We start from the raw sequence: 24,740 nt of genomic DNA on the forward strand, positions 1-24,740 counted from the left end.
CCACTGGAGCTGCCTCAGGATGCCACCAGAGAGGAGTCAGTCTGGGGGCCAGGAAGGACTCTCAACAGGAACACCAAAGAACCAGAGCCACAGAAATCACAGCAATGCCCCTCAACAGAAGAGGCCCAGGCCACAGACTGGGCATGCCGTGTGGTCTTGGTCATGTCAGGAGAGGGGTCCAGACTCCCCCAGGCCCAGTGTCCCCCCTTGTGAAATGACAAACCCCGCCTGTCCTTTTGGGAGGCACACGGGATCGCGAATCACTGCTGTGGCCCAGAACAGGCAGGCCAAGGGGAACTCGCCCTGGGCGGCCTGGGGAGCGGATGGGATAGACGGCCTCTCACTGCCAGCTCTGGGACTTTGGGAAGCTCACATGGGCACCTCTTTTTTGGAGCCTCCGTTTCCCCATCTGAAATGAGGAGCACAACCTCTCCCTCCTGACTAATTGAGTTTCTAGGGAATATCCCATAGTAGGTCCTCATTCCTGGGAGCCCCCTCACCCCTACACCCTGGAAGAGGTTTCCAAGGTGTCTGCAGAGTGAAGGACCAGTTGGCTCAGCCTTGCTGAGCATCTGGGTCTGGAGTGGCAGGTGGTGGTTGGGGGTAGTCACCCCGGTCCCAGCATCAGCACCTCCCGGGAAATTGCCTTCTCACCTCTCCTGGGCCTAAAATAGAGCGCGGGGGGGGGGGTGCGGGGGGGACGACTGTCACGAGCCAGAGACAGCTTCCCCGTCCCTGGCAGAGTCCCTGGGTCCCTAAGGAAGGAGAGGACCCAGGAAGGGGTTCCCTGCCTCCACTCCTGCTCCTCAGCCCGGTATGACTTCGAGGATGCTCTGGCCTTGGGCACAAGGTCATGTGGGACCTCACCAGCCGTGTGCAAGCCCTACCACCCCCCATCCATCTCAGGTCTCTGGTTCTTGGGATCCCTAGCAGAGATCAGAGATCCCAGCCCCCAGTATGGGGACCCATCTTACCCAGGAGCCCACGAGCTAAGCGAGGTGGCACAGGGAGAGAGGAAGGTTGGAAGGTCAGGAGGTTTGCAGACAGGGCAACCTAGTCTGGCCAGAGAGGGGAAGCTGGGGGGCTCCAGAGGTGTCTTCTGCTCCTCAAAGATTTGGGCTGCAAGGGAGGGGCAGGAATGGGGCATACTAACAGCATGTAAATGACCTGGCTAGCTGATATATTTAGGGGAGGAATTCAGGAGCCCAGAGGCAGTAGGCCCGCCCTTGCTGGTGGCTCTGGTGACAGCAATCCCCGCAGCCCTCCTGGAGGCAGAGGACATCTTTGGCCTGGAAAACGAGCCTGCAGGATGGAAAGGGGTCTGGACCCGGGGTGTGGGAGAACTCCGCAGTGACCTGCTCTGCTGCCCGTGGGTGAGAGATCCCTTCGGTCCCGTCCCTGGTCCTCCGACCTTCCCAGCTCCACCTAAGCCTGCGGTCGACCCGGGCCCTCGTGGCTGGGTACAGGGAAAGCCCGTCCTGGGTACCGCGCTGGAGGGGCAAACGGGAGCCGGACAGCCACGCCCCCGCACCTCGACCGCGCGGGCCCCCCCGACGGGCCGTCACCGGGTCAGAGCCCGGGGTCCCCGTGTTCCCTGCCTCCCTTCCCCTACCAACCCACGGGTCCTCGGAGCTCCCCAACGAGGGGTGGGGGGGGGGAACGGGCGCGCTCTGCCCTGCACCTGCCGAAGGGGCCCGAGGAGTCGCGGGCAGGCGGGTCTCCGGGCGGCGCCTCTTTTGTCCTCCCGTCGCGGCGGCCCCGGCCCTGCCCGGCTTGGGGAGGGGGGGGGCCGGGGGCGGGCCCTGGGCTCACGTGCTCGCCGCTCGGCTCTTAACCCGGCCCGCCGCCCCGCCGGGATGGCCGCGGCCGGAGCGCGCTGAGCCGGGCGCCCGCCCCGCCGCCGCCGTCAGCCTCGCCCCCCGCCCGGCCGGCGCCCCCGCCCCGCGCCTCCCGCAGCCGCGCCTCCCCCCGCCCGCGCCTCCCCCCGCCCGCGCCGCGCCGCTCGCAGCCGCAGCCCCCGGAGCCGGAGGATTATGAGCGAGCCATGAGGCGGCTGCGGCGCTGGGCGTTCGCGGCGCTCCTGCTGCTGCTGCCGCTGCTCCCCGCGCCGGGTGAGTGCCCCCGGCCCCGCCGCCCCCCCACCCGGCCCCCGCCCCGGCTTTTGCGGCGCTTTCTGCTGCAGCCACATTTTCCTGCAGTGCTCGGGGTGACAGCAGGTCCGAGCGGGGGGGGGGGGAGCGGGGTAGGAGGGAGGGCGCGTGCACCCACCTGTCCCCATCTGGCCCGCCCCACCGCGGCCAGCCCCCTGCCGCCGGCCGGCGGACTCTGCAGGTCTCTGCGGGTGGGGGGGCAGTCGTGACGGGCCGGCGGGAGGGAAGCTCCTGGCCCCCTCCCCATCGGGCTCTTCCCTCTGCAGGGGAGCAGATCCTCCCGCCCGGATCCCCCTCCCCCAGGGCTCCAAGGGCCACAGCAGAGCGGGTGATGAGGTGTGCTCACCCCAGTCCCAAGTCTCCTGCCCCTCGGTGGGCATCCGCCTGCAGCTCTGGCCTTGTCTCCCCAGGTCTTGGGACCCGGGGTCCCTTCGGAGCTCTGCGCTGGCGGGTCTCACCCCAGCTGGGGCGTCCGGGAGCCCCTGAGGTCACAGAGCCCAGCCGTCTGGTGGGGGAGAGCTCCGGGGGAGAGGTCCGAAAGCAGCAGTTGGACACCAGGGTCCGCCAGGAGCCACCAGGGGGTCCGGTGAGTGGGGTTGGGTGGTGAGGCCAGGGGGCTGAAGCAGGCCTGGAGCCCAAGGAAGGCCACCCGGGCAGCCAGGGTTTGGGTCCCCCCACCCCACCCCACACGCTGGCTCCTGCAGCTTCTCCTTCTGCACAATGGGCTACCCACCTGATGGGTGCTAAAGCCCACTAGTGGGGAGCCCTGGCCTCATTCCAGGACCCCTCCAATCATCATGGGGATCCCCTGCCCTCCGTGGACCCTGGAATGCCCAGGACTCATGCAGCCTCGGGTCAGCCTTCCACCCGCCCCCACTCCCATCCTGCTAAAGCAAGTGGTTCTACCTCAAATGGGGCTTGGCCAGGGCAGTAGGGGACAGGGAGAGGCCGCTAAGAGCCCAGGCACCGATTAGGTAGGGCTCCCGTTTCTCCTCACAGCCACCCTCAGCGGGCTTTCTTGGAACGGCTCAGTGCTTGCTCCTGCCTCAGTTTCCCTCTGTGCACTGATAGGCTTGTCTTTCTTCCTGTCCTTGCTGAGGGTGGGGTCCCGGAAAAAGGTTGGAGGCCCCAAGCTCACCCACAAATGCCAGCTCCATCGGCCCCATTCCCCGCCCCCCCCCCGCCCCATCCCTTTCAGCTGCCAGGCCCCTCCTGCCTCCCAAAGGAAGGTTAGGAATGAAGGAGATTAATTGCAATTAATAATTAATTAATATCATGTGAATAATAATTACCCAGATGGAATATTCATTCAGCACGCCTCGGCTCTCCAGGAGCTGGAAGCTGAAAGTTAGCCAGGCCAACTGGGGGGGGGGGGGGGCGGAGGGAGGGATGGCGAAGGCCTGGCAGAAATAGGAGGTGTAGAGGAGAGACTCAGAGGAGGGGTACAGCGGAGGTCTGGGAAGTTTTGGCAGCTGGGAATGGTGGGAGGTAAATTGGGCTGGGCAGAGAGAGGAAGGAGGGAAACGGACATCTGTCAGACTGGCATCTGGCCCTGCCTAATGTACTTGGTTAAAAGCCCTTAGGGGGGGTGGAGGGGTTTGTGGGGGGGTTCAGGGGGGATACTCGGGAAATGGAATGGAGCAGGAAGGCAGCATGCATAATAGATGGACCATCACTCAAGGCAGGGAGGGGGAGGGGCTGCTTAATGGTCCCGGGCAGGCAGGGTGGGGGTGGGGGTGGATGGGGGTGGCAGTGGGGCAGGGGTGAGAGGAAAGCGGTTGGAGGCTGCCTTCAGTGTCTGCCCAGGCTCCTTGGGAGGAGGGAGATGGGCCATAGGATGATCCCAAGGCCAGGGATGGGGTGTCCTGGCTGGGTTTGGTCCTTGGTCCAGCTTTCTTCCTTGGGGTCACCCCCCGAGAACTGTGCACCCCAAGCCTGTGTTGGCTGGGAGTTGACTGCCCAGCCTGATGCTGGGGCCCCTGGTAGGTGCTTCAGGGGAGGTCCAGATGGAGGATGGGGTGATGCCGTGGTGTGGTCAGAGGACATTGCGGGCAGAAGGCGTGGGGGCCAGGTAGGGATGAAGAATGGAGTGCTTCCTCAGCCTAGTCCTTCCTGGGGGGGGGGGGGTCCTGGGCTATGATGGCGCCTGGGACTGTGTTGGGGGGGACCAGAACGGGTGTAGCTGGACTTGATGAGTTGGGTGTGCAGACGACAGGTGTCATTCTGCTGGGTGATGTGTGTGAGCAACCAAGTCTGAATGTGCCCAACGGGGTATCTGAGGGGGTGAGGGTAGGAGTGGAGGGTTCGTGGATCTGTGGGGCGGTGCTCACCTCCAGTGGGGGCCTCTGCAGCATTGAGCCTTTCTAGGGACCTCCCTGCAGCCTCCCCAGGGGACATACTCGTAGCCCTGCCCCACCTGTACCTCGGTCTCCCCTGAGGTGGATTTCTCACAACTCCGTAAGGAAGGTGACTTTTGCCTGCCCATTTTACAGATGAGCAAACTGAGGCTCAGAGAGGTTGAGTAACTTGCTCAAAGTCAATCAGATCTCAAGCAGCGGAATGATTCTCTCCAAGACCAGGTGCTTCCCACTGCACCATTCCGCCTCCAGGGACTCTCCATTTTGGCACCAGGGCAGTGCCACCCAGCGAGATGGAAGAAGGCCGAGGGAGACAAAGGGACATGTCCAAAATAGTTCCCCCTGACCGGAAGGAGACATTGCAACCCTCTACTCCCACCTGGCATTTCTCCCTGAGGCATTTCTGGCGTTGGACCGTCGGGGCTGATGACGGAGCCCGTGCAGCACTGAGCCCGGGTCCCCACAGGAAGTGCCACACCCTGGCGCTGTTGGGCTCAGGGCAAAATTACTGCATCGGCTTGGGACCTCAGGCCCAGCGAGGTGTTGGGGCAGCAACAAGATCTCTATTTGCTGTGGGTCAGGTGGCGAGTCTGGCGGAGCACTCTGGCCGGCAGGACTAGGGTGGGGGGGGGCCTTGGGTGCTCACCTGCTCTGGCCTGGTCACATCACCTGTCTGAGGTCTAGCTTCCTGATCCCTAAAATCGGGATGATGATAGTATTCATCTCGGCCTCATCCACCTCTCGGAGGTGGTGATAGGAAAGGGTTTTGTGTGCTGAGGGCTCCTGGCTTTTGTGGGGAGGGGAGCGCGGGGGTGCGGGGGGAGGAAGGTGGCCAGGAAGGAATTAGAAGCTAGAGAAATGACAATTTACTGGGCCCTTACTGGGGCAGTGTTATGCCTTTCCACGTGCTGAGGTATGTAATGATCATCGCAGCTGTAGGAGATGGGCCTGTTGTTATTCCCGTTCTACAGGTGGGGAGACGGGCACAGAGAGGTGAAGTAACAAGCCAGGTCACACATCACTTAAGTAGCGGAGTCAAGACTGAGGCCCAAGATTGATGCTCTGAGTCTGCCTGCCTCCCGCTCAGGGGTATAGTGAGTGAGGGGGGCCACGGGGGACCCACTGCTCTCAACACCTCGTTTTTGTCCAGTTTGGAAGCAGGCTGGGCCTGAGGCCCAGAGAGGTGGGGGAGTTTCTGGAAGTGCAGAAACCTGTGGTCAAAGGGAGCCTGAAGCTGAAGATTGAGACAGAAGAACAAGCAGGGCCACCGCGTGCAGTTGGGCTGGTTGTTCACTGCACAAGAGTGCCCGGGCAAGTGGACTGAATGAAATCTGTGGGCTCATGAGGCTACATGTCTCTGAGGGGAACCTTTTTCTAATCCACACAGAGCTGCTGTGTGGGTCATGTCTGCCCCCTAGGGAAACCCAGACTCCTTCAGAACCAAGACAAGGGCAAGACGTGGGGAAGCAAACAGAATTGAGGGTGGAGAGGTTCCAGGCTCCAGGCCTAGGAGACAGACATACCAGAGGCAGCTGGAGGAGGGGGGACCCCAGTCACTGGGCTGAGCTCCTATGAAAGCTGTCCAGACCAGCGTTTACTGGAAATGCTACCCCTGAAGCCCTCGGCGGGTTTGTGTTTTCTTGCTGTAGGGGGTGGGGGACAATCTGGCAAGGCTCAGTCCCCAGCCCTTACTAGATGGCAGTCCTCGGCAGGGAGGCACAGGGCCTTGGGCCTGGAGCCCTCGTACCCTACTAGGGCCATGGCCAGGCTTGGTCTTTACAGCCAAGGTTGCAGCTCTGTCCTGGGATTGGAGGTAGGAGATGGTTCCCGGGAGGGGGCTGGTGGCCGGAAGCCGCCCCTGGGACTTGTGCTGGCCCCTCCCCCACCCAGGCTTGCTCTGCAAAGGCGAGGGCCGTGAACTGAGCCCCGGCCTGAGGTTGGGCGGAGAGATTGTTCACGCACGAGACTAAGCTTGGGTCTGAAAGGCTTTGGGGGTGGGGGTGGGGGGAGCAGCCTTGGCGGCTCCTGGTTCTGCTGCCTCTGAATCCCACCTTCCTCATCCATAAAATGGGGCTAAGAGTCGTCTCCATCTTGCCAGGCTGCTTGGAGGATCAGAGGCGATGATGTTTGTCAGGTGTCCTGCCTGGGATCTGGCAAGAACAGATGTTCAACATCTGTGAGGCGTGCCCTCGCTCCCGAGTGTCCGGGGCGGCGTGCGGGCAGCTGGACTAGCATGAGGGCTGGTGTCCGAGACAGAAGCCTGGGCATCTGGGGGTTACCTGTCAGGCTCCGGGTGGTGCTGGTGGGGGTGGGGACAATGCGGCAGGAGTCTGGAGTCCTCCCAGACTCTGGCCTGTGGGCTTGGCCTTGCCTGATCACCCCCTCCTGGTTGCCTAGAGGGACCCAGTTGCCTAGAGTCTGTCCCCGGAGGGACTCATGACCCTCTAAGGAAGTGACTCTGTCCTCAAAAATATAGGTAAAATCCCATTATCAGAAATTTGTTCAACTGTTCCGTCTGGGATTCCCACAGTCCTGCTGATCAGTTGAGCCTCAGCACATCGTGGGCAACAGCTGCCATGGGGAGGGGATGTCTCCCCCCCCAGGTGGGGCCCCTGCGTCTCTGGCTCCTTGCCGTCTGCCGCCACCCAGCCCATGTGGTTCGGCTAGTTCCTCAAAGCCCTGTTCAGCGGGAACATTTACACTTCGTTCTTCAACTGTTATGATTATGATTACTAATCCTTGTGATAATAACACATTAAGAAGGGCTTCCATCTGACCCTCATGACAACCCCATCTTACCGATGGGGAAACTGAGGCTCAGGCCTTCTGATGCCTTTCCATTCAACATGAGTGTGGAGCCCCTGGGCAGGAGAAAAAAAAAGATGGGCATGTTGTGTGCTCAGGGGACTAAAGGTGGCCGTGTGAAAAGTTGAATCAGTGATCAGAGATGTCCAGAGCTGAGGCCCTAGGAGAGGGGGGTTGAGGTGGGGTGAAGGGCCAGCTCAGGAGTAGAGGATCCACAGCACTCGTGGGTTGGGGGGTGCGGGCTTTGCAGATGAGGGTGAGGAGGAGAAAGCCATGGGAGGAGACGGGGGTTCCGGTGGAGGGATTTGGGGTGACAGTTTGAAGGGCAGTGCTTGGACACTCAAATTTACTGGAGCATCTGAGAACCCCCCAAGACCCTCAGTCTCCCCCTTCCCAAGACTGTGATTCTATGGGTCTAGGCTGGAGGCCTGGCGTCTGTATTTGTGATTCGGGGACTTCAGTGGGATTTTTGCCTCCTTCCTTCTGCCCCCTGAATCTGGTTGAGCCTGACACGGGGCATAAGCCCAAGCTGAGGGGGTGGACCGGCTGGTAACAAGGGAGCCTCGGGGAGGGCAGTCACCGAAGCCAGGTGGCCGAGCTGCTGTGGCAGACATGAACCCCAGCCCCAGGCTGAGATCTGACCCCGCACCTCCCCAGCATGGCCCTGGGCCAGTCACCTCCAAGTGTCTCTCCCTGAGCCTTGGCCTGCCATTTGTAAAATGAGCACCAGATGACCTGGGCGGGTTGGGATCAAATAAGCCAGGGCACGTGAGAGCCGGATGGCTGGGGAGTGAGAGGCAAGAGCAGGGCACGGGGTCGAGGCCCGGCCGGCTGGTCACCAGCAGCGCTGAGCTGGGCACGGAGGAGGGCGGGCGGGTGGCAGGGGACAGAAGGGGCTCCCAGGGGAGGAACTGAGGGATAATGGAAGAGGTCAGGGGCAGGTCAGGGGCAGGAGGCAGACCAAGTAAGGAGCTGTTTGGCTTTGATAGAACTCAGGCCTAAAGCTTGGCTGGTGGAGGGGGGCGTCTTAGGAGTCTGGGGCCAGCAGGAGCCCCCACCCCAGGTGCCTGGGGTACAGAGTTCCTGGGGACTGAGGTGGGCTTGCCTTAACTTTCACTTCCTGCAGACAGGGGTTGTCCCCATGTAGGCCCTGCCCAGCTCTCTGATTTCCCTCCCCTTCCTCCAGCACTTTTGGTGGCTCCCTAGTCCTCCCTGGGCTGCCTCCTTTCAGGCCCAGCCCCCAGCCCCAGCAGCTGCCCTTGCCCTTATCTGGCCTGGGCCCTGGGTCCTGCTGGGGAAGGGGCAGCCCAGCCCAGGGTAGGCCTGAGCAGGTGGGGAAGAATGAGGCTGCGGGAGGCAGTGGGGACAGAAAGGACCTAGTGTCTGCTCTTCCACCAGTCTGGGCTTTCCCCAGAGTGGGGGTCCGCTTGGTCTGCACAGAGATGGGGGAGGCCAGATGGGTGAGCTTGCTGACTTCCTGAGTGGTGGACATTCTGCTAGCACCAGGGCGGACGCTGCCAGAATTCTCCTGGCCCAAGACGACCCCCACCACACAAAGCCAACTTCACAGCCTTGCATCTATCTGGGCTCATTGTACCATTTTCAGTAGGAAAATCTGAGGCTCAGAGAGGCTGCTGGCTCATCCCTGAAGCTGCACAGGCTGAGGGAGTGGGCTTGGGCCAAGGGGCCTGGAAGGGCTGCTCCTCTGGGGGGCCCGTAGGGGCAGAGATAGGGGCTTATCAGTGGGGGTGGGGGGCAGAAAGAACAAGCGGATACAGACCTGAGGACAGGGGAGGGCAGAGGTAGTTCGGGCAGGGATGGATGGGGAAGGCAGAGATAGACCAAACCCAGGAGAGGAGAGGGAGGGAAGGGATAGTCCAAGCCAAGGGCGTGGGGTGGGAGGGGTACAGGTAGTCCAGGCCCAGGGGCAGGGAGAAAGCAGAGATGATCCAGGCCAGGGCAGGAAGAGGAAAGCAGTGACTCCTTGTCCTTGACGTTCTATTTCAAGTCTGATCGACGCTCTAGGGTTTTGGGATAGAGCTTGAGCTCAGTCAGCGTGGGATGGGGTGAGTCAGTGTCCTTGGAGCTCAGAGGGCTGCCTGCCTGGGCGCTGGCCCTTCACCCCACCTCAACCCCCCTCTCCTAGGGCCTCTCGTGGACACTGGGCCCTTTCTATCTTACTTCACCTTTGGGGTGAGAAGGCCTTGGAAGCTGATTCTGTAGGCTTGAATCCCAGCTGCACCACTTCTTAGCTGTGTGACTTTGAGCAAGTTAGTTAGCCTCTCTGTCCTTCAGGCTCCCCATCTGTCAGAGGAGGGTAGCCGTGGCTTCTACCCCACTGGCTCGTTGTGAAGATCAAATATGATAATGCTTGTATTTAGAACAGTGCCTGGCACATAATAAGCACTCAGTAAAAATGAGAAATCTAGGTGGTTGATAAGAAAGCCAACTAGCACCAGGCTATGAGATTTCGTGACCTTGGGGCTCCCTTCCACCCTGCAGCCCAGGAGAAAAGCCTCACACCTGCATGGCCCAGTGGTGGGACCCTCACCTGGGGGTCTGGGTTTCAGTCTTCTTAAATGGATAGGGGTGTGAAAAAGGCTCTAGTCCCTCTCAGGCCCTTGCTGTGCTTCCGGGTCTTTTGTGAGACCTGACGCTTGGAGTGGGGACATGAGAGTCCCCTCATCCGCTTAGCACAGACTCTCCTGCCCCTTCTCTTGAGGTCACTGTTCCTCCAGGCACACTAGCTTCAGGTCTGGAGTCCCCACTCCCCGCAGAAGCTGGGTGCCCAGACCGGGTAGGGCAGCCATCTTGCTCAGGCCTGGTATGTCGCCATGACAACCTGGAGCCTCCCAGCCCCACTGCAAAGGCCCCTCTGAAAAATTTATCAGGAAAACTTCCGTGTTTAAAAATTAACCATGGGATTGAAATATTAAAGATGAGCTGCTTTGGGCAAGGCAGAGGGCAATGGACTTGGGGGTGGAGGAGCCAAGTTCCCTCCTCCTGACAGGATGGCATCTGCCCATCACCCCAGCTTCCAGTTCTAACCCACGCTACCCTGTCTGTAGAGTCCGAGACTCCTCCATCAATTGAGGCTGGGGCCAGGATGCAGGAAGGGAGGGGCCTGTTTTGCAGGGCCCGGGGGTCACACTGCTCCCCCATCTCCAGTTTGCCCCTTTCCCATGGTACTTCTGGGGGGCTCTCTTTAGTCCACTTGAGGGTGGGGCTGGCCCTGCCAACAGCAGGGAGGGCCTGGCATGAAGCAGTGGGCAGGCTGAACTGCCTTCCATCCCTGCTGCTCAGGTAGCCTGGCCCTAGGGGGCGCCTACACCAGAGAGGGTGGGCTGGCACATGCCCCCTATGCTGCTCACCGAGCCCTGGCCCAGAGGGTGGGCTGTGCGCCGGGGTGCATACTCCTGCCCCTGCCCCCAGGAAGGGAACAGGGTCTTGGAGGAAGATGAGCTCTTTCCCCCCAAATCAATGGTCCCCTTAGCTGCTGGGCTGCGCCATCCCCTCCCCAGCGCTACTCCTTGTTCTGAGGTTCCCCAGGTTGATTCCCCTCCGCCCTCCCCCCACCCCCAGCCTGTCCACCTGGCCCAAGTGAGTTTCGTCATCCCAGCCTTCAACTCAAACTTCACTCTGGACCTGGAGCTGAACCAGTGAGTGTGGCCTTGAGCCTGGAAGGAAGGGCAGCAGGCGGGTGGGCAAGGCATGGTCTTGACTTGGCTGGGTGGGGAGACGGGGGCAGGGCTGGGGCAGGGGACCTGGATCTGAGCTGCGGTGGGACCCAAGTCTGATCCAGCCCCAGCAGCGACCCCCCTCTCCTTCCTCCTGGCCCCCTCTGTCTGTTTCAGTCACCTCCTCTCCTCGCAATATGTGGAGCGCCATTTTAGCCGGGAGGGGACAACCCAGCACAACACCGTGAGTGCCTTTGGAAGGGGACAGGGGAGATGGAATGAAGGGACAGGTGGTCAGTGGAGATGGGGTCCAAGGTATATTCTATACTTGGGTGGGCCCAGCCCCTTGGGACCCTCCATCTCTCCCCACCATGGAAGCTCCAAGGGTCGGAGTCAGAGTGGCGTATCGAATGGCGTGGAGCCTGAGCTCCCTTCACCCAGCTCCCAAGGTCTGACTCCCAGCCGGCCTCTCTGCCTGACATGGAGGGCCCGGGGGTCACACTGCTCCCCCATCTCCAGTTTGCCCCTTTCCCTTTGCCCCTTCAAGGACCCTCCCTGCCCCCTGCCCAGACTTTTCTAGGAGGTGGCCGTTGGGGAAATGCCCTTCTTACTCAACACCAAGGCCTTGGAAATTCCTGGCTGCCCGGGACACCAGGGTCTCAGCCCCAGAGGCCCAGGGGCTTGAGCAAAGATGAATGAGTGTCTATAAATAGTCTCCTCCCCGTCCCCCCACCCCCAACCAGCCAGTTCAGGAACTGGAGCACAAGTAATTCTGCAGGAGCAGGGAGGGGGGTGCTTGTCCCCTCTGACCGGAGAGCCCAGGCCAAGAGGACACACGCTGCTCACAGTTCCTCAGCCGCAGACCGTGTCCGCCGAGGCGGTGGTCCCTGTGAACACACTGTGTGTGCACTTGTGTGTGTGCTGGGGCTGAGTCCACAGCTTTCATCTGATTAAGTGAGCTCCTCAGTGGTGAGTGCTTAGAGCCGTGCCTGGCCCGAGTGCTAGCTCTCCTCAGAGGAGTCTATGAACCATGCACCTGCCCCTCCCAAATGGCTAAGAACCACTGAGGTAGCCCAACTTCCTCATCTTGTAGGTGAGGTGATGGGGGCCCAGGGAGGACTAGGCACCCGCCCAGGTGAAAGAGCAAATTAGGAGCACATCCAGAGTAGGACCAGGCTCCAGATCCCCAGGTGTACCCAGGGCCCATGGCCAGCCGCACACCCAGCAGCCGCGGGGCCCCTCCCTGCTCCTCCTGCCTTCACACCAGGGCCGGGGGCATGTCTGCTCATGTTCTGCTCCTCCTCCAGGGGGCCGGGGACCACTGCTACTACCAGGGGAAGCTCCGGGGGAACCCCCAATCCTTTGCTGCCCTGTCCACCTGCCAGGGGCTGCAGTGAGTACGGGCAGGGGCGGGAGAAGGGGGAAGAGCCTTCGTCCCTGGCCTGGGGATGCAGGTGGGGACCTGCGCCTCTCTCTCTGCAGTGGGGTCTTCTCTGATGGGAACTTCACCTACATCGTGGAGCCCCGCGAGATGGCCAGGCCTCAGGAACCCCCCCAGGTGAGCCCCTCACGGTCGCCTCTGACAGCCCTGCTGCGCACGCACACCCTCGTGGCTTGTCCCAATGGCTGTCGCTGCCTCCTCCCTTGGTGACCTCAGCCTTACTGCCCTCCTCAGTCACCCCAGCTCTGGTTCCCTCCCCCTGTGCCCTCAGCTCCAATGTCCCCTCTGTCCCCCAAGTAACCTCCCATCGGGCTCCAGTGTCCTTTGCCCCTATCTCTCAGGGCGCCCCCAGGTCTTGACCCCGGAATCTGAGCATCTGGGAGATCAGATCCGACATGGGAGCTCTGGCCAGTTCTGGGTCACCCTGGGGTGGGGTGGGGGTGAGGGCTGGAGCTGTCCCCCATCCGGGCTCAGGAGCAGACCTGGTCGCCCCCCCCCCCGCCAAAAACTAATTCCCCCTCATTTCAGGGACCCCTTCCCCACCTCATTTACCGGACCCCTCTCCTCCCAGTCCCCCTCGGATGCAGGGAACCAGGTAAGGGAGGGAAAGTGGGGCTGGGGAGGGGGCCAGCTGTGCTCCCCTCACCTGGCCCCTCCCCCCAGGCTGCCTATTTGCTGCCCCTGCTCATTCTGCTCCTGTGAACCGGCCGAGGCTGAGAAGGAAAAGGCAGGTACGGGGGCCCGCACAGACCTCGGGCTGCAGAGACCTCGGGCTGTGGTCCATCCATGACGGGGGCAAAGGAGGGCTCAGACGGATGTGGCTGGGGGCCAGGGTACCACGCCTGAGAGGAAGCCCCCCACCCCATTTCCTAACACCTGTGTCTGCACCCGCCCGAATTATGGACAAACAGGCTGACTGCCCTCGTGCCAAGGCTGGGGAGGGAGGGGACCCCCACCAGTGGGGGGACCAGCATTATCCCTGACTGGAGTGCAGCACCCCCGAGTCTGCCCATGGCTTGGCCCCGACGCCGGGCCTGGAGGGGACTGATCCCAAGTGCCCACCCACCGCCCAGGTCCGCCGGGGCCACCCTACCGTGCACAGTGAGACCAAGTACGTGGAGCTGATCGTGGTCAACGACCACCAGCTGGTAAGTTCCCAGCCTGGGGGCAATTCTGGGAGGGGGGCCCAAAGCAGCCTGGCCCTCCTCCCACTCTCTTTCCTCCCAGTTCGAGCAGATGCGCCAGTCGGTGGTCCTCACCAGCAACTTTGCCAAGTCCGTTGTGAACCTGGCAGATGTGGTGAGCCACCCCCCTTCCCTTCCCTCTCCTCCCTCGCCACTGGCCTGCTGCACACATGCTTGGGGTGAGCTCGGCAGGGCCCTATCAGCCTCTGATCCCCACTTCCTGAAGAGACAAACTGAGGCCCTCCTCCAGCCCTGTGCCCCCACCCTCTCCTACCCTCCAACCCCACCCTCATCTTCTTCCCTCCGGCCCCAGATGTATAAGGAGCAGCTCAATACCCGCATCGTGCTGGTTGCCATGGAAACGTGGGCAGATGGGGACAAGATCCAGGTGCAGGATGACCTCCTGGAGACCCTGGCCCGGCTCATGGTCTATCGGCGGGAGGGCCTGCCTGAGCCCAGTGATGCCACCCATCTCTTCTCGTGAGTCCCCGCCCCACACGTCCTGTCAGGCTCAGCTGCTTGCTGCCGCGCGGGGTTGCTGGATGCTTGCTCTGCGCCAGGGGCTCCTGCGGGGTCTGGGACCTGGGCTCACCTTGCACCAGCCCCCCAGCCATTTGCCATAGGCTGGGCATCTTCCCTGTATCTTAGGCTGATGCCTCCTTTTCCGGTCCCCACTGATCTTCCTCTGCCTATCAGCTCCCCTTTTGTCCCCTCTTCTCCTCTCAAACTGTCCCAGCATCCTTTCCTCAGGAACTCAGTGCTCGGATAGAAAGAAAAAAATCTGCAGTTAGAGATGATCTCATAGGAGCCTGTCATGTGGCTCATGGGCTAACAAACCCAAAGAGAAGAAGGGGTTTGCCGAGGTCACACAGGCTGACATGAGGACGGGCTCCCCTCCCTGAGGGAGGGCTCTAGTGTGCGAGTCTCCCCAGTCTGCCCCTGACAGCCTAGGGAAGCCACCGTGGGCAAGGCAGGGGTTTCTCCTGACAACCCTCTCCCTTCCAGGGGCAGGACTTTCCAGAGCACCAGTAGCGGGGCTGCCTACGTGGGGGGCATCTGCTCCCTGTCCAGGGGTGGAGGTGTCAACGAGGTGAGCTGTGTGGGGCATGGCTGGGATGGCGGTGGGGGTTAAAGGGAGAGGGGCTGTGAAGGGCACGAGGGATGTAGACATTTGTGTGCTCCATCTTCCTCACCCCAAGTATGACAACATGGGCGCCATGGCAGTGACCCTGGCCCAGACGCTGGGGCAGAACCTGGGCATGATGTGGAATAAACACCGGAGCTCCGCAGGTATTAAAGAAGACCCCATGTCGCCCCACAACCAGCCCAGACCCACTCCCAGCAGCTCTAGAAGTGAAGAGGGTGACTGTGGGAGGGGGGCAGTCCTCCTCCCTCCCTTATACCCACCCGCTTACCTCTCAGGGGACTGCAAATGTCCAGACAACTGGCTGGGCTGCATCATGGAAGACACTGGGTGAGTTCTTGGGCACAAGCTAGGGGAGGGTCTTGGGCGAGGGAGAACCATAGGGAGCGCTGGGTGGCAGTGCTCAAGAGGCCCAGCTATTGGGCCCACTTAGGATTTCAAAAAGCCCAGTTTTCTGAGGACACTGCCCAAGGAGACCCACATTCCCTAGCCGGCCACAAACAGGCAGCCTGTACTGTGCGCTGTGGCCACTGGGAGCCGCCAAAGCCTCGTGTGGAGGCACCTTCCCCCCTTAGCTCTCCAACCTCCAGCTCTGAGCCGTCCTGAGGTTTCGGGAAGGGGACAGGAGCAACGTCCGCTGCCCACTTCCGCTCGATGGGCAGGCAGGAGGATGACCGTGCCCTCTCCTGGCACGTAGATCCTCAGCCTCCTCGAGATGGTCACCGAGTCCCCCCGTGCACCCATCCCCAGTCTTGAGAAGGGGCGAGAGTGGGCTGCAGGGGAGGGCGCGGCGGGGACTCAGCGGCTCCGTCCCCTGCCCCCTGCCCAGGTTCTACCTGCCCCGCAAGTTCTCGCGCTGCAGTATCGACGAGTACAACCAGTTTCTGCAGGAGGGAGGCGGGAGCTGTCTTTTCAACAAGCCCCTCAAGGTAGCAGCCCCAGGGCGGGGATGTGGGAGCGAGGCTTGGGCAAGGTCCCGGCCAGACTCCCGACACCCCTTCCCCGTCCAGCTCCTGGACCCGCCTGAGTGTGGGAACGGCTTCGTGGAGGCAGGGGAGGAGTGCGACTGTGGCTCGGTGCAGGTGAGAGACCGGTGCGGCGTCAGGTGCGGGACGGGGGCGCGCCAGAGAAGGTCCTGGTGGGGAAGGTCAGGGCTTACCCACCTCCCTCCCCTTGTCCCTGCGTCCCTCAGGAGTGCAGCCGTGCGGGCGGGAACTGCTGCAAGAAATGCACCCTGACTCACGACGCCATGTGCAGCGACGGACTCTGCTGTCGCCGCTGCAAGGTGAGGGGCACCTACCGCCGGGGCGGGATGGAGGCGGCACCAGGAGGGACCAGGCTGCGAACAGGACAGCCGGAGAAGGGACCGGACTTGGGGAGGAGGAGCCGCTGGAGGCGGGGCAAATGTAGGGGCGGGACTTGAGGCGAAGAAAGCGCCAATGGAGAGGGAGAAGGGCGGGCGTGCGCCCCCAAGGGCCTGTTGAAGGCGGGGCTACGAGGAGCGGGGCGGGGCACCTACCCAGAGGCGGTGGGGGGGCGGAACGTGAGCCGGCCTGGGGGCGGTGCTGACTGGGCTGGGAGCGGCCGGGGGGCGGGGCGAGGAGGGGCCGAGGGCCCAGGCCGGGGGGGCGGGGCCTCGGGGAAGGCGGGCGCGGAGTCCGCGGTTCTGGTCTGAGCCGCGAAACGCACCCCTTTCCCAGTACGAGCCGCGGGGTGTGTCCTGTCGAGAGGCCGTGAACGAGTGCGACATCGCGGAGACCTGCACCGGGGACTCGAGCCAGGTCTGTCCAGTCCAGCCGCCCTGAGGGTCCCAGTGGGAGGCAACCCCTGTCCTTTTAGGTTTGGCTCCGCGGGGCTGTTGTTATCTGCGCCCCTCCGCTCCGCTGCTGGCGTCGCCGCCGCTGGTCAGCCTCGTTTTCCTCGCCTGTGAAACGGGTTCTTCATGCCTCCTGGTTTTGCTCCTTCCGTCATTAAATCAGTATAGTCTGGCTGGGGTTCCAAGGGCCTGGCACGGGGTTGGTGTGTGTTCAGGATAAGAGTGTATAATAGTATTAGTTAACATCTCTTAAGTTCTCATTACGTGCCAGGTATTTAGTTCCATTAAGTTTTCCGAGCCCTGTGAAGTAGTTACAGGAAACAGGGAGATTGGAGAGGCTATGGGACTTGCCAATTTGTGTGGTCTGAGTTCTGAGCGAGACCTCTTGTTCTTGACTTGGAAGAGCCCTGTACTACTATAAGCCCCTTGAGGGGGCATTTGACACCCCTTCATTCTTCAACTCTCAGTCCTGGGGCAGCTCTGCTCAGCCCAGCCCCTCTGTCCACAGTGTCCCCCTAACCTGCACAAGCTGGATGGTTACTACTGCGATCAGGAACAGGTATGCTGGGTTGGGGTGGGGTGGGGGGTGGGGGTTGGGGGGTTGGGGCCCTCCCCTTGGGGCCTCTGGCTCAATACAGTCTTTTGTTTTATATCCATTCCGACCACTCAGTGTCTCAGTCCCTTGTCTCCTGTTTGCTCCTTAGGGCCGCTGCTATGGAGGTCGCTGCAAAACCCGGGACCGGCAGTGCCAAGCCCTCTGGGGCCATGGTGAGTCTTTGGCTAGGAATGGGAGAGGGGACTCTGGAGGACCCAGAATCAAGCGGCTGGGGAGGGGTAAGTTCTGGCTAAATATGCCCTCTACCGAGTGTGTGGCTCTCCAGGATCTCAGCGAACCCAGCTGGGTTGGGGGTCAGGCCAGAGTGTTGGAGGTGCAGGCCTGAGGTCCTGGGGCGGGTTCTGGGGTGAGTGGGTGACGCCTGGCATCATCTCCTTACAGCGGCTGCTGATCGCTTCTGCTATGAGAAGCTGAACGTGGAGGGGACAGAGCGTGGGAACTGTGGGCGCAAGGGGTCAGGCTGGGTCCAGTGCAATAAACAGTGAGTTGCCAAGGCTCCTGGTTGGCCTCCCCAGCTCTAGGACCCAGGAGGGTTTTTTTTCAGAGTTGGGACAGCAGGTTCCTGGATGAGCCTGAGTCCCAGTGGAGAATATGTGAAAAATCCGGTGGTGGGGAGAGGGCAGATTCAAGTTCAGTAGTAGTAGTAGCAGTTGGGTTGGAGGTCAGACTTGGGGTTCACTGTCTCCACGCTGCCCCAACAGGGATGTGCTCTGTGGCTTCCTCCTCTGCGTCAACATCTCTGGAGCTCCTCGGCTGGGGGACCTAGGGGGAGACATCAACAGTGTTACCTTCTACCACCAGGGCAAGGAGCTGGACTGCAGGTACGGGCCGAGACCTGGTCTGGGGAAGGGCGGGTTGCAGCCGTGATGGGGGTGGGCGGCAAGGGCTGAGGCTGGCTTCGCCGGTTCCCCAGGGGTGGCCACGTACAACTGGCTGATGGCTCCGACCTGAGTTACGTGGAGGATGGCACAGCCTGCGGGCCCAACATGCTGTGTCTGGATCATCGGTGCCTCCCTGCCTCTGCCTTCAACTTCAGCACCTGCCCTGGCAGCGGGGCGCGCCGGATCTGCTCCCACCACGGGGTGGGTGCCTGGAGGCCAGGGATGCCGGGAGGGGCTCCCAGAGGGGGCAGGGCCCCCGCTCACCTCTACTGGCCCCACCCCACCTCTAGGTCTGCAGCAACGAAGGCAAGTGCATCTGTCAGCCAGACTGGACAGGCAAAGACTGCAGCATTCACAACCCCCTGCCCACGTCTCCCCCCACGGGAGAGACGGAGAGATACAAGGGTGAGGCTGGAGCTGGCTGGGGTGGGGCTCTGTCCCTCCCCTTCTCCATGCCTGTCCCCGCCAACCGAGCCCTGCCCTCCTCCCCAGGTCCCAGCGGCACCAACATCATCATCGGCTCCATCGCGGGGGCTGTCCTGGTCGCAGCCATCGTCCTGGGAGGCACGGGCTGGGGATTTAAGTAAGAGACACACACACGCCCCCCCATCCCTTGGCGTTCTTGGGGGGTATCAGAACCCCAGACCGTTGAAGCTGAGGGGCCTCCCTGCGAAGTTAGCTAAGCTCACACATCACAGTCGGAGTCAGTCAGCCACACGGTCTTGTTTTGCTCACATTTCCAAGAGATTAAAAAAACAAAAACAAAAACAGACGAACCAAAACCACAAAAAATTTTACATTAACAATCCTGATTCCCAGCTTTTCTTGCAAAAGGAGAAGACTGGGCCTCAGTGCATCCCAGCACGGCCGTGGAGTGGAGCCCAGCAGGGGCTGCTGGAAACCGGCCGTGTCCTCCGTCCCTAGGCCCCACGTAGCCCACGGTGTCCTGTGGGCATCTGGGCCTGGGGCCCTCGAGCTGGTCTAACGCCTGCACCGTGCAGGGGAGGGACCTGAGGCCCAGGGTCACTTGATGAGTTAGTTGCTGAGACAGGACTCAAACCCAGGCATCTCTTCCTAGGCCCATCATTAGTGACCCGGTCCTGGGGATCCTGGCCCATGCCAGGGGTCTCATGGGAGCCAGGAAGGCCCTCCCTGAGAGAAGGGCAAGGTCACCGATGGCTCCTTTTCCTTTCTCTCCCTGCCTGCCCTCTCCTTGGCTCCTGAAGAAACATCCGCCGGGGAAGGTACGACCCGACCCAGCAGGGGGCAGTGTGACGCCGGCCACGTCATCCCTCCCGCTGTCCCTGTCTCCTCCATCTCATTCGTCACCTCACATTGTGTTGATGGGGAGCTGGGGGCTGATTCCCCCACCCCTGCTGTCACTGCTGTCACCACAGGGGTGGGAGAGCCCCGCTCCGGGAAGGAAGTCCTCAGCCTGCCCTTGTCCCTTCCTCCCGCCCACCTGCCTCCCCAGGCCTTGGTCCATTTCCTCCTGCCCTTCCTATGGCCAGACCACCCCTGGCCAGGTGGGTCCTGGAGCTGTGTCCCCTGCAGCCCCCTTCTCCCGGGAGGGGAGCCTACCTCTGCGTCCCATCTGTTTTGTCTTCCATGTCACCGCTGTCTGAACTTCCCACCAGATCCCCTCCCTGGCCAGCCTGTAACTTGCCGCCTCTAGGGCCCAGCACTGACCTCCCAGGGCCCGGCTCAGGGGCTCTCCCTCTGGGCCCTGCCTCACCTCCTCCCCTGACGCCCCCTCTCCGTTCCAGGTCCGGAGGGGCCTAAGTGCCACCCCCCTCCCTCCGAGCCTGGCGCCCACCGTCTCTCCGCCCTGAACCACGAGGCTGCCCCTGCCCAGCCACGGAGGGAGGCACCATGCAAATGTCTTCCGGGCCCAAGCCCTTCAACTCCTGGCCCCACGGGTGGGAGGGGAGGGCTTGGCCGTGGGGTGGGGGGCTGTGGCCCTGCCCTTCACTCCACCAGGGTGGACCAGGCCTGGGGATTCCCCTCATGGTCCCCCACCGCCCCCCATGCGGCTTTGGCCTCGCACACCAACTCTCCCTGTGTGAATGTAGCTTCCATCATCACGGATTGCCACAGCTCAAGGGTGGGGGGGTGAGAGGGATGCCCCCCAGTGGGCAGGGCCTGGGACGGCCCCCCCTCAAAACCAGGCAGCTGGGACCAGGGTTTTAACTCTCTGGAACTTCGGGGGAGGGGGCTGACATCTACATTTTTTTTTTTTACTGAATCTTAACTGATGAATGTAACTTTGGGGGTGCTGGGGCGAGGGAAGTTATGGGGATATTTTGACATTTGTGGGAGGGACCGGAGGAACCAAGGCATGGCCATCCCCTGGGGCCCTCCCCTGGGATGATCACACCCCAAGTCCTCTCGTTGAATAGAGCCCTCCCCAAGCCAGGCAGGGGCAGGGTGGACTTGCGTGCCCCTCGGCCCAGCCCTGCTGAGCTTGGAGAGAAGAATGAGTGCTGATTCAAACCAAAGCTGCCTGTTCTGTGCCCAAGGCCTAGGTTATGGGTACAACGACCACACATCCCAGATTGTCTTCAATTTCAAAATGACCACCCTGTTGTCCCTGCCAGGACACATGTATTTGGGGGTCTAGAAAATCCAGTCCCTGAAATAAAATGGCACCTTCCCCCCTTTCAAGAAGGGTGATTCTGGGGCTGACTCAGGGTTTAGGTGCCCCCCCAGCATGGCCTAGGGGGTCCCAGGCTGGGCCATCTTCCCAGGGAGGACTCTCCCAAGCAGGAAAGGCCAGGGGTGGCCCAGTGACTGGAGGGTTAGGGGTTTTGCCTGTGATGTACAAGAGGAGGTAAGAAAAAAGACAGGTCTCAGATATGATCCTCAGCTTCTAGAAAAGTCCTCAAGGCCCTGTCAAACCCACTCTGCTCCTTACCCCCATTCCAGGGCTGAGTAGTAAGTTTACAGTTGTTCTCCCATTCCATCCTCTGATCCCCACTGCAGCTGAGCCTGACAGAGGGGCTGAGGCCGAGCGGGGTGCCTCAGGCCTGCCCCTGGCCTTCCCTCATGACCCATGGGACAGTGGAGCCTTGGCTCGACTGCTACAAACCAGCCGGCAAGGGCAAGATGAGGGTCAAGCTCCCTTACGGATGAAAGCCACAAAGGAGCAGAGCCCCTCTCCCCAGGAATACCCCACCCAGACTCAGCAGGGGTTTCTGGACACCCCCAGGGCCTTTGAACGGCCTGTTTCATTCAGTCCCTCTGTTTCTGGGGGCATCTTTGAGGAGGAAATGGCTCCCTGTTTATCTGCACCACCCCTCAGGGCAAACTGGGGACTGAGACCCACTGACACCCTTTTGGGTGGCCGGATGCGGCTACAGTGGGGTCCTCAATACCGCGCTCCAGCTGGCACTGCCCAAGAGAAGGGGGTGGGTGGGGCGCCCCCTGGCCAGTCCTGCTCCGCCAGCCCCACACGCTGGAGCGGGGGCAGGAGGGAAAGGGCTGGTTTGGCGCTGCTGCCGCGGTTCTTTAAGGCCTTCTTCGCCGATACACGTGCACACAGCCGGTGATGCATCTGGCACAAGCATTTGGATCCCCATCTCCGCACCAGTGTGAATACCTCTGCACATGCGGACAGGCTGCGTGTGCGCGAGCGTGGGGGTGGGCGTGAGGATGTGGAGGACTCCAGACTTCCTGTGACCAGTCCACCTGGCTCCCAGCTGTCTGCATCCTCCCGCCCCCCCGCCCCCCCCAGCAGCGCCCACCCTGGAAGCGCCCAGGGAGGAGTGTAGGCTGCACTGGGCCGGGTCTGGAAATGGCTCCATACAGCATCTTGTACATATGTCATCTGGGGCTCGGGGCGGGGAGGCAGGGACAAGAACATCAATTAAAGATCACGTCCTGGGGCTTCCACGGAGCTCACACCAACCTGCTTCTCTCCTTTCTGTAAATGACCGCGCTGTGACTAGGGACCCTTCCCTGTCCTCCCTTGCCTGGAGGGAACATGATGACTGTAGCACTGGAGGTGGGAAGTGAGCACCCAGGACTTGGCGCTGGGAGACTGGGACTAAGGGGTGTACTTTTCCGTTCCTGGCCAGGAAATACGCGCTCATGGGTGGAGGGCCAGCCCTTCCGCTCCCTCGGCTCTCCGGGCAAAGATAAGCGCCTTCCTCTGGCTTTGGCAAAGCAGAAGGGGAGGTGAATAGAAAGCATCCTACTCAAAGGCGGGAGACCCAACTTCCCTTTTATGGTTACAGCCCCGAGAAGCCTCTCCTCGCCTCCCAAGAGATTCCAGAAAGCTGGATAAAACCGCTAATCTGGTCCCAGGGCACCTGCTCTTCGGCCTGCAGAGAATTTGCCGTTTCTCATCTCTGCCCTCCCCCACCAGGCCTGGGGCAGGAAGGCACTGAGCTTGGCCAAGGCTCAGAGCCCCTCCCATGCCAGGGGAGCCTATTCTTCCCATCTTCCCCTTCAGAGGCTTTGGGCCTGGAGGTATCTGGCTCAGGGGAAAGATAAGAGGCGGGGGCCGAGCATGAAAGCAAGGTAAACTAGAGATTAATGGGAACAAGAAAGAGCCCCGGTCAAGGGCCTGGAGAGAATGAGACGCTGGAAGCTCCGGAATCGTAGCCCCATTCCCAAAGGGGTGGGTCTCCCAGGACCACCCTAGTTCACACTCAGAGAGAGCAGGACTCAGGGCAGCGCCAGCCTAGGTTCCTGGTCTGCGCCCTGTTCTGAGTCCCCCAGGATATCGGGAACATCCACCCCCCATTCTCCCCACCCTGGCAGACCAGGCAGCCCAGCCGGAATCCTTCTCCAACCCACAGTCACTGCCTGCCGTCTAGGCTTGCCGCATCTGCTCTCGGTGGGAAACCTCAACTTTTCCCATTGCAGCTGCCTCTCCATTCTTCCTTCCTCATGCCCACTCCTTCCTCGCTTCTGGGTCTGTCCTGACCTTCACTCTGATGGGTCACACAGCTGAGGCTTCAGGGGGTGAAAAACGTGGCTTCTGGCGGAGGGCATGGGTGAGACTTATCACGGGTGACTTGTGAAGGTCGGTGCTCAGTCACTCTTAACACCTGCTTCTCAGCCTCAGGCCGAACCCCGGAGCCCCAGGACTTGGCTGTGTGAGCGCCCAGAGGAGCAGGAAGCTGCAGAGCAGAGGGGGCCCGGGGTGGGGGATGTCAGGGAGGTGGCCTCAGCCCTCTGCCACGGGGCCGCCCTCTGATGGCAGCACACCTCTCCCATCTGCCCAAGTGGAAGGCTCTGTGGGCTGGAATGAACACCAGACCTGGTCCAAACAGATCATCTGGAAAAGTACTTACTTTGGCTTCAGAACTTGTCACAGGCCGTTCTGGCAGAGTGTTTTCCAAAGAGTGTGGAGTGGGACCAGAAACTCAAAATTGCTGTGAAGGCCACTATTGTGAGAATTCCCAGGTATATGTTTTTGATATAGTCTGCTCCCAGATCCTTTGATAAGATCACCACCCCAGGCTGTCTCTGGGTCACCCTCCCTAACCCCGCACTCACCTGTTCAGAATTTCTGGATGGATCGTGGATCCAGATTTCAGTTCCCAGTTCTATGTGTGGCCTCCTCAGTGCCCTTCTGAGTTGAAGGTGGCCACGAGGGACAGCTGGGGTCACTAAGCCCACTCTGCACCAGGCAGGTGCTCAGAGTGTATTTGTTGAGTTGAAGGAAAGATTATAAATTCATCATGGTTCATCCCAGTGTCTAGACCGGTGTTGTCCAATAGAATAAAGTGCGTGGTCCATAGAGGCAAGCTACGTATGTATCTTTAAGTTTTCTAGTAACCTCATTAAAAAAAGAAACAGGTAAAGTTAATATTAATACAACTTATCAAATCAAATATACCCAAAATATTCTCATTTCAACATGTAATCAACATAAAATGATCATTGAAAATGAAATGGGGTTTGTTTGTCTTTGGTACTAAGTTTTAGAAATCAGGAGTATCTTTTGGGCTGAGAGTGCACGTCAATCTGGACTAGCCATATTTCAAGAGCCACATGTGGCCAGTGGCTACCATATTGGACGGCGCAGGTCTAGACAAGAAGTGCTAAATTGCGCTATCTCAGTCCAGGAAACTCTGAAAGAAGGCAAGGCCAGAAGAGAGGGAATGAACGAGGGCAGGAGAGACCAGGATGGGCTGCAGAGGACAAGACCTCCTTCAAGCTCAGAGGGGATCTGCCTGTGCCTTCCTAGGAGGTGAGGGAGGAGCTAGGATGACCTTGGCGGGACTGGGCGATTTTAACTTGATCCAGCGTGAGAGAGCTAGATGCGTCCTGCCCTGAAAGCGGCTCTGGCCCCAGGATGTGCTGCGGATAAAGTGCAATTTCTATCACGCTTTTCAGAAGGGCACCGGAAGCCCAGGGGCAGCCCGGTCCTGAGGCTCGGTGCCCAGGAAGCCTCTTCTTGCCAAAAGCACTTTGCAGGTGGGCGGGGTGGGGGTGGGGTGGGGGTGCGTCAGCAGCGGATCCAGCTTCAACCAACTTCTGGCCTTTGAAGCTGGAGATTCAGACACAGTCGGGGAGTGAGATCTGCACCCCACCCCTCCCCCCAGACCCTGAAACCCCCGCGCCCCTGGCGGGGGGCTCTAGTAGCCCTGGGGGTGCCGCGGGCCTCCTGGGGTTGAAAGCAAAAACAGGGAACAGGCGACGTCCCCGCCAAGCCCC

At 61.0% G+C, this 24,740-nt stretch overlaps 1 protein-coding gene across 3 annotated transcripts; it reads left to right on the plus strand.

Annotated features, from left to right (window-relative positions):
- The first annotated feature begins 1,993 nt into the window (after positions 1-1,993).
- Positions 1,994-21,977, plus strand: ADAM11 (ADAM metallopeptidase domain 11). Of its 3 annotated transcripts, XM_036116840.2 has the most exons (27): positions 1,994-2,111; positions 2,561-2,736; positions 10,895-10,971; positions 11,167-11,233; positions 12,297-12,382; positions 12,472-12,547; positions 12,959-13,025; positions 13,094-13,161; positions 13,504-13,578; positions 13,658-13,729; positions 13,928-14,094; positions 14,620-14,704; positions 14,814-14,904; positions 15,037-15,088; positions 15,588-15,687; positions 15,769-15,840; positions 15,951-16,043; positions 16,459-16,539; positions 17,083-17,133; positions 17,279-17,342; positions 17,572-17,671; positions 17,892-18,011; positions 18,104-18,272; positions 18,362-18,476; positions 18,564-18,654; positions 19,298-19,315; positions 19,838-21,977. In XM_036116840.2, exons 1-27 carry the CDS (start codon positions 2,045-2,047, stop codon positions 19,851-19,853), a joined length of 2,316 nt encoding a protein of 771 aa, XP_035972733.1. In that variant the 5' UTR covers positions 1,994-2,044; the 3' UTR covers positions 19,854-21,977. The 3 variants fall into 3 exon arrangements, with proteins under 3 accessions (XP_035972733.1, XP_035972732.1, XP_077921954.1); XM_036116839.2 differs by having other exon boundaries at positions 19,298-21,977; XM_078065828.1 differs by lacking the exons at positions 1,994-2,111; positions 2,561-2,736; positions 10,895-10,971; positions 11,167-11,233; positions 12,297-12,382 and having other exon boundaries at positions 13,094-13,157; positions 19,298-21,977.
- The last annotated feature ends 2,763 nt before the right edge of the window (positions 21,978-24,740 follow it).

The sequence above is a fragment of the Halichoerus grypus genome, chromosome 2 (genome assembly GCF_964656455.1).
Source record: "Halichoerus grypus chromosome 2, mHalGry1.hap1.1, whole genome shotgun sequence".
Classification (NCBI taxonomy): Eukaryota; Metazoa; Chordata; class Mammalia; order Carnivora; family Phocidae; genus Halichoerus; species Halichoerus grypus.

Coding starts and splice junctions, on each gene's coding strand:
- ADAM11 (XM_036116839.2), top strand. CDS start 2,045: ATGAGGCGGCTGCGGCGCTGGGCGTTCGCGGCGCTCCTGCTGCTGCTG. Junction 13,162..13,503: donor GGCTGAGAAGGAAAAGGCAG/GTACGGGGGCCC, acceptor CCCACCGCCCAG/GTCCGCCGGGGCCACCCTAC. Junction 16,540..17,082: donor GCACCGGGGACTCGAGCCAG/GTCTGTCCAGTC, acceptor CTCTGTCCACAG/TGTCCCCCTAACCTGCACAA.